A 12,054-nucleotide genomic window follows, 5' to 3' on the forward strand; every position below is an offset into this window, starting at 1 on the left:
TGATAGCGATGACGAAATCGAAACAGACGAAGATTTGTTAGGTTTAAATGGAACTTTCTGTAATACAACCAATGTTCTCTAGACGTAGAGAAAGTAACACTATAAATCAAAATCCATTAACAATTAATGGCAGTGAAACAGTAACTAATATTATATGAGAGAAATTGTCTTTTTATTTTTAACAAACAAAGATAATCAGGGAAGAGGATCGAACATATTTTACTAAAAAGAAGCATGCATTCATTAAAACAATTCTCTCATTTTACACAAATGGAGCACGCAAACTATCTATAATAAGTTAAAACTCCCTTTTCAGACATATTTTGCTGCAGCTATGTCGCAAGTTGTTATTTGACATATTCAGTGATATCCGGTTTGTTAACAGCGAAACAAAGTAGAAAAGGTTTCATGTATGGGGGCCAATATAGATTTGTTATGGCCAAAACTGGTCGGCGCAGAAGTAGCGGTGTTGTGACTGCTCTCTCTCTCTTCCGGCAAGCTTGTAAGGGTTCGGACGCGTGCCGTTGTGCGTCCGCCCCATTCTTATAATGTAAACCGTCAATCTTCAATAAATATACTACTGCAGCGGCTCAATCTGTGTCTCATTGCCACCCGCCACCACCACAGTCCCTAAACATGGTTCTGGCAATATATTAGAAGCTATAAATAAAGTATGTATTTGATAAATTTGTAATTTGGATTTACACAAACTACAACATTTGTATCATATGTGCCGAGTAAAATAAGGTAATCATCGTCAATATGGCGCTACAGTGCGAGGTGGGCCTAGATCTCGTCCACTCCACGATTATTTTATACCTCACCTATGCTGGGTCACGTTGAAGAAGTCACTGACGCCAAGCGTTCGGAAATTCGTCATTATACCATCCAGCCAACGCGGTTTTGGTTTCCCTACGCACATTTTACCCTTCAGCTTTGCAGGCTTCGATTACAGACCTACATAAGACGTGGTCTTTAATCAGGGCTTCGAACCGTTATTTTTTCCATTTCAGTTTTCGTTCCAGTTTAATTAAAATATATATATCAGTTCGGCTTAGGTTTTCTTTCTGGAAAAATAACGTTTTATTCGGTTTCCCGTTCAGCTTTGGGTGATATCTTTTTTAAATTTTTAAATGTTTTTATTTGTATTTAAAATTTATTTTCTACGACAATTAAGAAGCCTTGATTTTAATATACTTAATGATGTCAAGCTCCTGACTCATGATATTATCCGTATAGTTCGTTGTTGTAACGTTGTTGTGACGGCACCAAGTACCGAATATATGTTTGTAAGATTGGAAAGGAGAGTAACTTTCAGGCAGCAAGAAAGGTTTGGAATATCACTACTCGAATATTATCCGATTTTCAAAGTCATTTTCATTACACTTACTTTTATTTATTACGTCTCAAGGTCAGTATCTGAAGAGAATGTGTCCCGATGTCCAATTTTTGCATTTGCTCGTTTTCAGTACTTTAGTCACAATAATTGTTTCGAATTAATATTAATATTTCAAAGCACTAAGTATACTAAGTGCAATCGTGCAAAAGTATAAGGCGGCTTCCATAAATCACAGATTTTTCGTGAAATTTTTACACCCCCTTCCCCCCTACTTGTCACAAGATTTCATTGAACCAGACTTTTGTCTGTTTCACACTGTCGAAATGCCGCTGACATCCCTTCCTCTGGTGACAATTTATTGAAGCCGCCAAATCTTAAATGTTATATGTGACAACTTAATAAAACGATTAAAATATATCTAGTCACGATGTAACGAGTTTTTAACGAAATAATATTTATCTAGAAGAAAATAATAATTGTAAATCTAGAAGCGCCTATTTGATTTCTACCGTGGCAACACTGTACTCTTGCACTAACTTCATTGTTGTGCCGACGTGAGGCGCTACGATACAGCGCCATGGCAGGCGGTTCTCTAGGCATTATCGTCTCAGGAAGACTGGTCAGTCGTTCTTTTATAATCTCTACGTTTTCAAATAGACCTTACCTCGCAATTGCCCAATAAGCGAGATAATAAGCATGATGTACAATCGTTTCGTTAATATATATTACCTATTGTGTATTATTTTTAAACGATAAAGTGCTAATGATTACGTATTTATGTTCCGATTTCAGGTGCAAACCGATTTTTCCCAAGTAGGCGAAACTCAATTTTTAATAACAATACCAGACGCAGACAACATCAATCATGTAGTGGTGTTTTTAACAGGCACTACGCCGCTGCCCGAAGGCACTGTGGGAATGGGTATGGTTATATATACATTTTAATACGTACCTTCTGTTCCATCATTTTCTACACCTTCGGTTCTGCCATTCTAAAGCTGAGAATATTAACCCTTTGCAGTCGAATTTAATTATCCTTCGTCACTCGTGGTCTCAAAAAATGTCTGAATTCACATATGAAAAACCACCCGAAACAAATACAATTAATCACTTTTGAGACAAGGAAGGTCATATTACTTGATGTGTGAAAGTATTCGCAAAATTACACAAAGACAAATTTCAAACAAACTTTAATTTTTTGCTATCATAATACAATTTTTAGTATTTCAATTTATGATAATCTTGAAGATCTGAGTGAATGAATTCCTTATCATTTTATTATATCACACGTTATTACAGCGAATTATCGGTTATTCATAAAAAAATAAAAAAAAGTTCAAAGAAAATGGAATTTAAAAGGTTCACAGATAATGAAAATAAAATTATTATGAATGTAATAAAGGTGGCTTACATTTTTAGATGGACGCAGTGGTGTCACCCTAAGGTTTCCATGGGTTTCCGGAAACCTGTTTGAAATCAAAATTCATATAATTTTTATTAAAAATTAAATTCTAATTTTTATTAAAAATTGAACGATTCTTTTAAACTTATTTTCGACAATTACAACTTTGAAAACAAGTTATTATAGATTCACAATCGAATACACAGCTTGTAGGAGGACCTATGTGTAAGGGATGTTAACTGTTAACCAATTCAGTGTGAAATGCACTCAGTCCTCAGTCCCAGTTGAAAGTCATCATTATTGTCCAAGTTGTAGGAATAACGGAACCCGAAAACTAGTGAATATTTCTTTTTGCACATGCAGACTTACTTCATCTTTTAGTTTGGCATATTCTTTGAATCAAAACAGACGTATTTTTATTTTGGTTTTACTTGTTTGAATTGCTAGACTTTATTTTCATTTATTATAACATTTTTAGATTTAAATTTAGATTAAGACTTAGACTTTAATTTTATAAAATATATTAAAATATTTTAATATTCACTGTATTTATTAGTGTAATATCGATTGTGAAGGAGTATTATTTGTAAGTTATATTACATGGTATTTTTTTCCAATATTTATTGTTGTTTTACCTAAGTTTCATCATTTTTTCTTTATATCATAGTATATGTTAATTGCATGATTATATAAACATATCTTCGCTTTTTGTTGAACATTGGATGTAAAATAGTATATATTATCGACTGTGACGACGTAACTCATACTTCGTTTCATTTAACAGAGTCACTTTGAGGCTTATCTCGTATTTCACAACACTATTTCATTGGTTCACTTGCGCCGAGCAAAGTTGGTATATACGTTCCAACTACTTCAATGTTAGTTGGTCATTTTTTGTATATTTTCAGGTAAAAAAACTATACAGTCATACATAGATTTGCACGGTAGATATGTTCCGCGAAATTTCGTGTAAATCGAATTCGCATAAATATCTGCATAAATCGAGACTTATACATTCATATGTACATTCTCGTATATTAATACAAAAAATGTAAGTGTGGTAAAATTATTATTTATTATTACTTTGTAATTAAATATGCACATAACTTAAAACGGGATAACAATTTTAATATTGCTCTTTGTCGCTGTTGTATTCTAATCTAACCTGTTTTTTCATTAGAATTAGTTCAAAATCATTACTATCAGTCATATCTAGCAGTAGATTATTCTTAATTTACCCTTATGTGAAATAATCTGTTTACAATTTTTGCGTTTAAGTTTTTTCAAATCCTTACAAATTTATTGATACTGCCAGCAAATGATTTTTAAATCTCGCTGAAAGTTAACAGCATTTTTTTAACCACCTTAAAGTGAAAAAAATGTGGATATATCGAACACCCATTGTTCCGAAATTAGATGTGAAATATAACATTACGAAATTGCTTATTTTTTATAGCAAACGATTAAAAAGTATTGACTTTATAAGAAATAATCCTTCAATAATATATTTTGCATTGCAGGGAGGGTAAAATTAATTGTATTTGTATATAATAAAATTTGCAGAAGTTTCGCAATAAAAGTACTTTATTATTTTTGTGTTGTCAACCTTTTTAAAGTATGTGTGAAATTTGAAATTTATCGAAAGTGCTACTTAATTTGTTGCCACTATACTGAAAATACACACAAAAATGAAAAACGCATTATTGCTTGAATGGTCGTTCGCGTGTTGCGAAAATTTACATAGTAACGAAGGAATGGTCTTTAAAATTAATATTTAATATAATTTTTGTCCTATTTGTTATACTTCTCGAGGAAATATCTTATATAAAGGTATAGTAGAAATAGCCAAATCAGAATTTCCATTTATTATATTTTGATCAATTGTTGACAGGCTGACTTTTTCTTGTGTGTGCGAATATCTGGCGCCGTTCCAATTTTTTTGTGAATGAATTTGCGTATTAAACAAACAGGAAAGAAAAAGCAGATAACTAATGTACGATATTCTCTTACCTATATGCAAATTTGGGTTGCTCTTTTCAAGTGATTGTTCAAGGAAAATATAATAACGTTATTTATATTAGCTTTCTAGAAATCCTGCCGCAGTACATCAATGTTAAAACTTAGTAATGCGTGATTGGCATTTTATGAGAATTTTTAGTGTTTCATTGAAATAACTAGCAACCATAGTTTTAACCTTTTAAACACCACAAACTATTAATACGGCTGTGCACTACAGGCCGGAAATTTTCTAGTAAAAACAAAATTTATTGAAATTTGTTTTTTGGAAAATGTGTCGATGGTATATTATGACGACGTATAAAATAAATATACAATATCTAATATTGACTGTCATTTACAAAAAAACACAATATTTTTAGGGTTATCACATTACAAAATATAAAAATAAATTAATATAAAAATGTTATGAAATATGTATAAAAAGAAAGTTAATTTAATACAGAAGTATAAAAACAAAATGCTAGGGTTGTCTCATAGCAGAAGCATTAGAAACTAATAATAATAATAAAATTTCGTAAAAATATATTTACATATTTTCAAATATATCATATATACAAAAAAATATGTATTAGCAAATTTAATGCAGATGAATAAAAAAATATAATTTCAGGGTTATCACATTGGTTTTAGAAAAATAAATACAAAAAAATATTGTAAAATATAAAATTTAAGAAAACATTGTTAAAGTACATTAAATATAGACATATATAAAAACATTAAGCCAGCATTGTCACATAGCTTATAAAAAATAAAACTATAGTAAAATCTAAAAAAATTATGAAATATAAAATAACGTCAAATACACGCCAAGCGGGAGCTACAAATGATATTGATTATTCTCGTTAGTAATAGAAAAAGCCTGCGTGGCACAACCCTGAACAGCGAATCTCATTGAACGTCAAACTATTACTTGCAATTTATTCCGTCCAACTTTTTTTTATTATTTTAATATATGTCACTATGTGTTAAAATATTTTACGTCACACAAAATACTTAATATTAACTAGTAAAATGAGTACACAGTGAAGCGCGTTAACACACTTAAGGCGCATAAAGGGTTAATCAGATTTAAATGATTTATTTTATTTTAATCTTGACTGGAGAATCGACATGCATAAAGATCTGCTCCGAAAATTACAATAGTTTTTATAAAATTTAATTATTATCATTTATACACTTATTAAAATAAAATGTTTACGCTAGCCTAAAAAAGTTTTGTGCAACATCATATTGACACTTTATACCGACGCATCAAATATAACTAATTCGCAAGTCAAAATTTTAGGCGAAAGAAATATTTTTATGTATAATGCATTCTAGATGTGTATCAAGTCGCCAATTCTATTTATAAAAAAGTGAATCTGTTAAAAAAATATTTATTATATTTTTGTAGTGCATATTCTTGTTAAAAGATTAGGTACAATTCTTTATCTTAACCCTGAGAAATAAACCAACAGTATATTTATTTTCAACAGTCAGTATATAAAAACATTGTTCAACGTGCTCTTAATTTCTGCCCTTAGATTGATCGGTTGTCCTGAGGAGCGATACTGGTATGTGTAAGTGCACAGGGCAGTATTGGTTTGTTATTTTCGAGATTATTATCTTATCGTTCCTTTCACTATTGTTTTAGTTATATATGTTTTAATTATTATAATCCTTGCCTTGATCTATCTGTATTTTTAAGTTTTATTTGTTTTAATTCAGTCCTGTTCTCAGCGATCAAGTGAATTCTGCGTGAATTTTTTTTTGCACTCTTGAGGGGGACAAAAACATTTTAACTAATAATAAAATTTCCAAGCATAGAGAAAAAAAATTAGCTTCTTCTATTTTGTGCATAAAAGACAAGAGAATTGATTTGTCGCTGCTGACACGTCAGCGGTGTGTTCATTCGTCTTGATCGCACAATATCATAAGAGCTATATTTCGCCTAGCCGTAACTTAAGGGTTAAACTTAAAATTAAACACTTATTTTATACGTTAAGAATAAAAGTTTTTTCACATTTTTTCCGCGCAGGTTTGATTACTTGACCAGATTTGTCCAGCTGAGCTAAACAACAACTGTTCACTGGCGATGCTAGTCGGCGGCGATGACAAATACTTACCTACAACTGGTCGGTCATAGTAGAGGGTATGGACTGGAATGCCAATAAGCATATATGTCAGCAGCATGTTGCAATCTAGGCTCATGCATAGAAGTATTTTTTCTTCAGGTAAAGCCTCTGCAATGGTAGCTGTAGAGCTATCATGATATTTCCATACACATGAATCAACTTGACCTAACTTGCCTTGATCAATTACCACTCCTCAGACCATTCAAGTCTGAGGAGTGGCAGTTGATGCAGGATAGTCGCTAGGATGCGAAGTTGCTGCTGCTATCATAAAGTTTCAGTTTCAATCTTATTGCCATTAAAATATTTTATAAAATAGTTGATGATATGCAGAAGCTTGTAATTTTTCTTTAATTTATTCCACTGTCTTCTGTGTCATCATTCATTTTTAACATTTTAATCAATGATTAGAGAAATGCATATATCATCGACAGATATCTAATTAAAAATTTGTATTTATTAAATTTCAATCTATATTATGTGGCAGTTTTATCTTGGCTTTTTTGACGCTATATAGACTTTGAACATTCTAGCATTTCATCGTGCTTCTATATTTTGCTTTAGGTCAGGTATCATGGCACTTGGGTAAATATCTACTTGCTTGCTTGACCTATAATACAACTTTTCTGCACTTTAAAATCAACTTAATATTTTACTGAACTAAAATAGCATCACATATCGCAAGCCAAATGTGTCAAGCAACACAGCAGTAAAGTTAATCCAGTAGCATTACCAATATTAACAACATTGTCTCGGATTGTGAGGTAAATTCTTTACCTTTACATTAGTTTGTGATTAACAAATGGATTTCAGAATTAGCTCTTGAGACCTCGTTTTAGGTCCATGTTATTAAAACATAATGGTCTCATTTAAGCATTAATCAATTTTGCAAAATAGCTACAAATTTTACCAGTATTAGGTTTTAGTTGCAGTTAGTTGTTTATGTATTGTGTAAAATTTTCAAGAAGAATCTTTAAATTATGAATCTTTAAATTATGAATTCTCAAGAAAAAGGAAAAATTTCTCCATTTTTATAAGAATCTACAATTTCATTTAAAAATGGAGAAATTGATAAAATTCTAACAAATTTAATATAATATTTAATAACTTAAAATCAGCATTGTTCAAATATTCATTAAATGACACGAATACTCCAGATTTTTAATCAGATTTTGACAAAATTATATACTATTTTGAATTGTTGCTTTGATTGAATTCTTACTTTTTATATTGTTCTTATTATTTATCTCGATCATCGTCTTTTCCCATTTACTTCTCTGAAACATGAAACTCTTGAACTATACTCCCAAGTTGAAATTTTTAGACTGCGAGAAATATGTGTAAATTTATTGGAATGTGACTGATGAAGTTTGTTTATTATGGTATACCAAGTTTTGGGACAGAAGGTGTAGAAAATGATTTAAAATAAGTATTAATGCCTGTTTTAGTTTATTTCAGTTGGCCCGATCCTAACGCCCCTCCAAATTGGCAACTATTAGGACACATATCGAACGGAAAACCGTCGGCAATATTTAAAATATCGTCACTTAAGAAATTAAGCGAAATGGCCGGTGCGTAATGAAAATAAAATTCATATTATAACAAAGATCCTGAGGGATATAATTTTTCAGGTGATAACGGATTCCTTCGAACGTTCGGCCAGCAACAAATTTGTCATAGTGCTCAGATCGGAGTTTCAATAGAGCCTGAGATCAATGCTCAAATGCAAATTCCAGCCACAGTTAGTATAGAATTATTAACATTTTAAAAAAAATATTATTTCTTACTGATTTATGAATTTCTACTAAATTATTTTAGCTGTCCACCGTTTCTTATATAACATTCGGCCAAAAGATGTTAGAGAACTTTGTCAATTTCATTGCCAGCTTTGCGGTAACCCAAGACCAGATGCAGTCCTCTCCGGGGATCAGCTTTGTACCATTGAACACTGTACAAATGTGGTACCAAAACTTTGAAAGGAGACTGGAACAAAATCCAAACTTTTGGAAGTCATAAATGAAGGATTTTTTTTATAGCTTAATACATATTTTATTTTATTTTTTATTTTTATATGATACATGTGTATAATATGTTATTAAATTTAGCGCTGATAAGATTGTACTAACTTTAAAAGACTGAAATATATGACACTGTGATGAAAAAAACACGATATAAGCCAATTTTCAGTCATTTATAGTAAATTTTATGTAGCTTAAGAACCAACACATTGTTGATTATAAAATATTTTGAATTAAAAAGTTTATAAGCTGCTATGAATTTTATCAATTAAATCTTGACAGCAAATAGTGAAATGAAGTTGTATGATTGATTGTTTTATATAATTAAATTACTTACATCAAATATGTTTTATTCTTACCACAATAAAGCCCATCTTAAGTCAATGGTGTTTTCTTTGTCTTACTCAAATGTATTATTTTAACGAATTAGTTTATATATGTTATGTAAATACATATGTTAAAAATCATCATTATTTATAAACGTAAAATATACTAATTATAATCTATGTACATATAGATATGTTTAATTAAATGAAAACTTTAAGTGTGATTACTATTCAAAATGCCGCTATTGTTACATACAGTTTCAATAGTGAGAGTACGAATCAGGAATTCAACATATAGCAGTAGCTTGAAATAGCTGCCACTCTTACAACACAACAAAATGTAACAGTATACTAGTCATTAGTTTTTTTAATTTTATACATTCATGATATTCTAAATGAAGTAGCTCATTATTAGAATTCTTATACTTAATATGTACGACCTGGTTCAATTTGATTTAATTATGATTTTCATCCGTGAGATTAGAAAAATATAATCTGTGATGATAGATGGGAATTATAATTACATAGTAATTATTAATTCCGGGCTTTCAGACACGATAGAAATTAAAAAACAAAGGTTCATGCAGAATTTCGGGCATTAGAAATCGATTATAACTAAGGTATCAAGATTTTAAAAATATCAAAGAACACTAAAAATAAAAAGATTATTGCCGCGGAAGCTGCAAAAAATGTCATTTCGAAAAATTTTTTGAGCTTGAGAAATTGCTACAGGAGCTCTAAAAAAGGTATTTTTGGAATTTTTTGTTCATGGAAGACAAATTTTTTGAAGAGGATGTCTGGTCACCTTATTGTAACACTGGTCATAAGCGTGCTCCAATGTATAAAACCGGAGTCTTTGGGTAAACCATTCGCCATTCATAGTTGCATAAGGTGCAGGATTTCTTGTCTTTGAGCAACTACCAAGTAGAGTGTTACATCGAGACGCTGCGTGTGGACTAATGCTCCGTTCGCTTCCTACCCGGACTGTCGTTACAACACGGTTAGCCAAACCCGGTGTGAATTTATAGATGGAAGAGGGGAAGCAATGGTCAGTCGCACTCTGATCTCTCCAGGGGAGAGAATCGATTAAAACGTAACCTAAAACAAGTTGTTCTTTATTTAAATCACTTTTTCCGACAGAGGTTGGTTTAATAATGACAGATAGCTCTAAGAAATAACATGTTGCGTATGGGTGACAAAATCTTTCGAAGTCTCGAAAATTCAGCTTGGAATTTCGCGTTTCAGTAGAAGGATCTTGCTGAGATAATATTACAGGTGTATTTTTAACGGACACATATTTCTGGAAACCTCGAACCAAGAGCAAGTTGAGAAAAAGAATTAAAATTAATTAAATCGATGTTCAATATTACCCATTACCATGAAAACAAACTATAAATAATGGCAATTTGGAGACAATAATTCACTTTTTGAGCACCGACTTCTAAATTCTGTCATACCTACTTATTTAAAAGAATAAAATGGCCAACAATAATATTTTGTGTACAGGCAACACTGATATTCTTCGACATTTGTATTTGTTAGGTTATCGGAGTTTCTTATTATTTATATAAAGCTTTGAATAAAAAATGTCGACAAGATGGTAATTCATATGAATTAATTAATGCAATGTTACTTTTTCTTTAATGTTTCATCATTGAACTCGACGATTTATATTTTAATGTTTTTAGGTTAGTTTATTTGTACAAAAAATATGTAATTAATTGTTTTCATGTATATTCTAGGTATCCCATTTACCAAAGAGGCAATCCACAGCTAAGAGTATTCATGCCAAATTTCTTTTTAAAATTGGTTCGACCAGCTTTTCCTCAACGCGAAAACGTCGTTACTTTTGCCTGCTCGATGGAAATGACTCAATTCGATGTTAAAAATTACTTAGAAAAAATATACGGTATTCCAGTGAAAGAAGTTCGCACAAGAATAGGACTCGGAGAGTTTAAAAAACAGCAAGGAAAAGGATACATAATCAAAGACGACGATATCAAATATGCATTTGTCACTTTGGTACGTTTTCATTGCTTTGGTACACAAGTATTTTTCGATTAGAAAAATAAATCATTTTTTGTTTTAGCCTGAAAATGAGAAGTTCGTTTTCCCAGATATATTCCCAGAAACCGAAACGAATAAGATGGATAAAGAAAATCAGAAAATGAAAGAGTCGAGAAATTCCTTCCAAGAGTTTCTCGATAAGAATAAGAAGAGAGCCGGTTTACCTGGATGGTTCTCTATATAATTCGTTGTTTTTGTAATTAGTTGTTATTTCGTATAATCGTGCCTAATAAATAGTTTATTTAAAATATCTATATACTTTATATGCTTTCATTTAAATGGACTTTGGGTATATGTAAGAAAAAAAAATCCAATTAATCATCAAAATAACTTATTTCACTTTCCTTGAACAAAAATAGTTTTGTTTCAAAGTATAACTAAATATTTTGTTATTAATTAAAATTAATAAAAATCGTATCATACAAATTGTGAAATTAAAGCTTTTCCTTGCTTTAGCAATTTGGGTAATGTATTTATTTACCAATAATGTGAAAGACTTGTGGTTTCAGTTTAAAACGAATAGAAAACTAATAAAACGTTTTATCTATTGAGAAAAACGTTTAATTCACTGTAGCTCCGGTTATAAAATAAAAAAGAGTGGCATTTCTTTGGGAATATCACAGATTATATATAACGACAGAAATTATTTATTATTTAAAAAGCATCGTAAAAATCTCTATGATTAGAGAGCAAAAAGTAACAAAAATATAAAAGTGCATCTTATACACACAGTGTAACCCAAAACGATGAAACTAAGCAATTGTACAAAGAA

At 30.7% G+C, this 12,054-nt stretch overlaps 2 protein-coding genes across 3 annotated transcripts; both read left to right on the forward strand.

The window, feature by feature from the left end:
* The first annotated feature begins 1,646 nt into the window (after positions 1-1,646).
* LOC148232234 (protein OPI10 homolog) lies at positions 1,647-9,273 on the forward strand. Of its 2 annotated transcripts, none has more exons than XM_088192233.1 (5): positions 1,647-1,958; positions 2,132-2,261; positions 8,320-8,442; positions 8,503-8,612; positions 8,690-9,273. In XM_088192233.1, the coding sequence occupies exons 1-5, from the start codon at positions 1,917-1,919 to the stop codon at positions 8,885-8,887; spliced, it is 603 nt and encodes a 200-aa protein (XP_088048359.1). In that variant the 5' UTR covers positions 1,647-1,916; the 3' UTR covers positions 8,888-9,273. The 2 variants fall into 2 exon arrangements, 1 of the variants encoding a protein (XP_088048359.1); XR_015810652.1 differs by having other exon boundaries at positions 1,852-1,958; positions 6,778-8,442.
* Positions 9,274-10,705: 1,432 nt separating this feature from the next.
* On the forward strand, positions 10,706-11,530 carry mRpL23 (mitochondrial ribosomal protein L23). Its single transcript, XM_088192064.1, has 3 exons — positions 10,706-10,815; positions 10,958-11,237; positions 11,305-11,530. Exons 1-3 carry the CDS (start codon positions 10,802-10,804, stop codon positions 11,464-11,466), a joined length of 456 nt encoding a protein of 151 aa, XP_088048190.1. The 5' UTR covers positions 10,706-10,801; the 3' UTR covers positions 11,467-11,530.
* Positions 11,531-12,054: the final 524 nt, after the last annotated feature.

This window comes from Plectrocnemia conspersa, unplaced genomic scaffold (genome assembly GCF_051122295.1).
Source record: "Plectrocnemia conspersa isolate PC_06_02 unplaced genomic scaffold, ASM5112229v1 ptg000009l, whole genome shotgun sequence".
NCBI lineage: Eukaryota > Metazoa > Arthropoda > Insecta > Trichoptera > Polycentropodidae > Plectrocnemia > Plectrocnemia conspersa.

Bases quoted from the DNA above. Each gene is read 5' to 3' on its own strand.
- LOC148232234 (XM_088192233.1), top strand. From the start codon at position 1,917: ATGGCAGGCGGTTCTCTAGGCATTATCGTCTCAGGAAGACTG. The intron at 2,262-8,319 runs GTATGGTTATAT...TGCCTGTTTTAG, and splicing joins CGAAGGCACTGTGGGAATGG to TTTATTTCAGTTGGCCCGAT. The intron at 8,613-8,689 runs GTTAGTATAGAA...AAATTATTTTAG, and splicing joins AAATGCAAATTCCAGCCACA to CTGTCCACCGTTTCTTATAT.
- mRpL23 (XM_088192064.1), top strand. The intron at 11,238-11,304 runs GTACGTTTTCAT...TTTTTGTTTTAG, and splicing joins AATATGCATTTGTCACTTTG to CCTGAAAATGAGAAGTTCGT.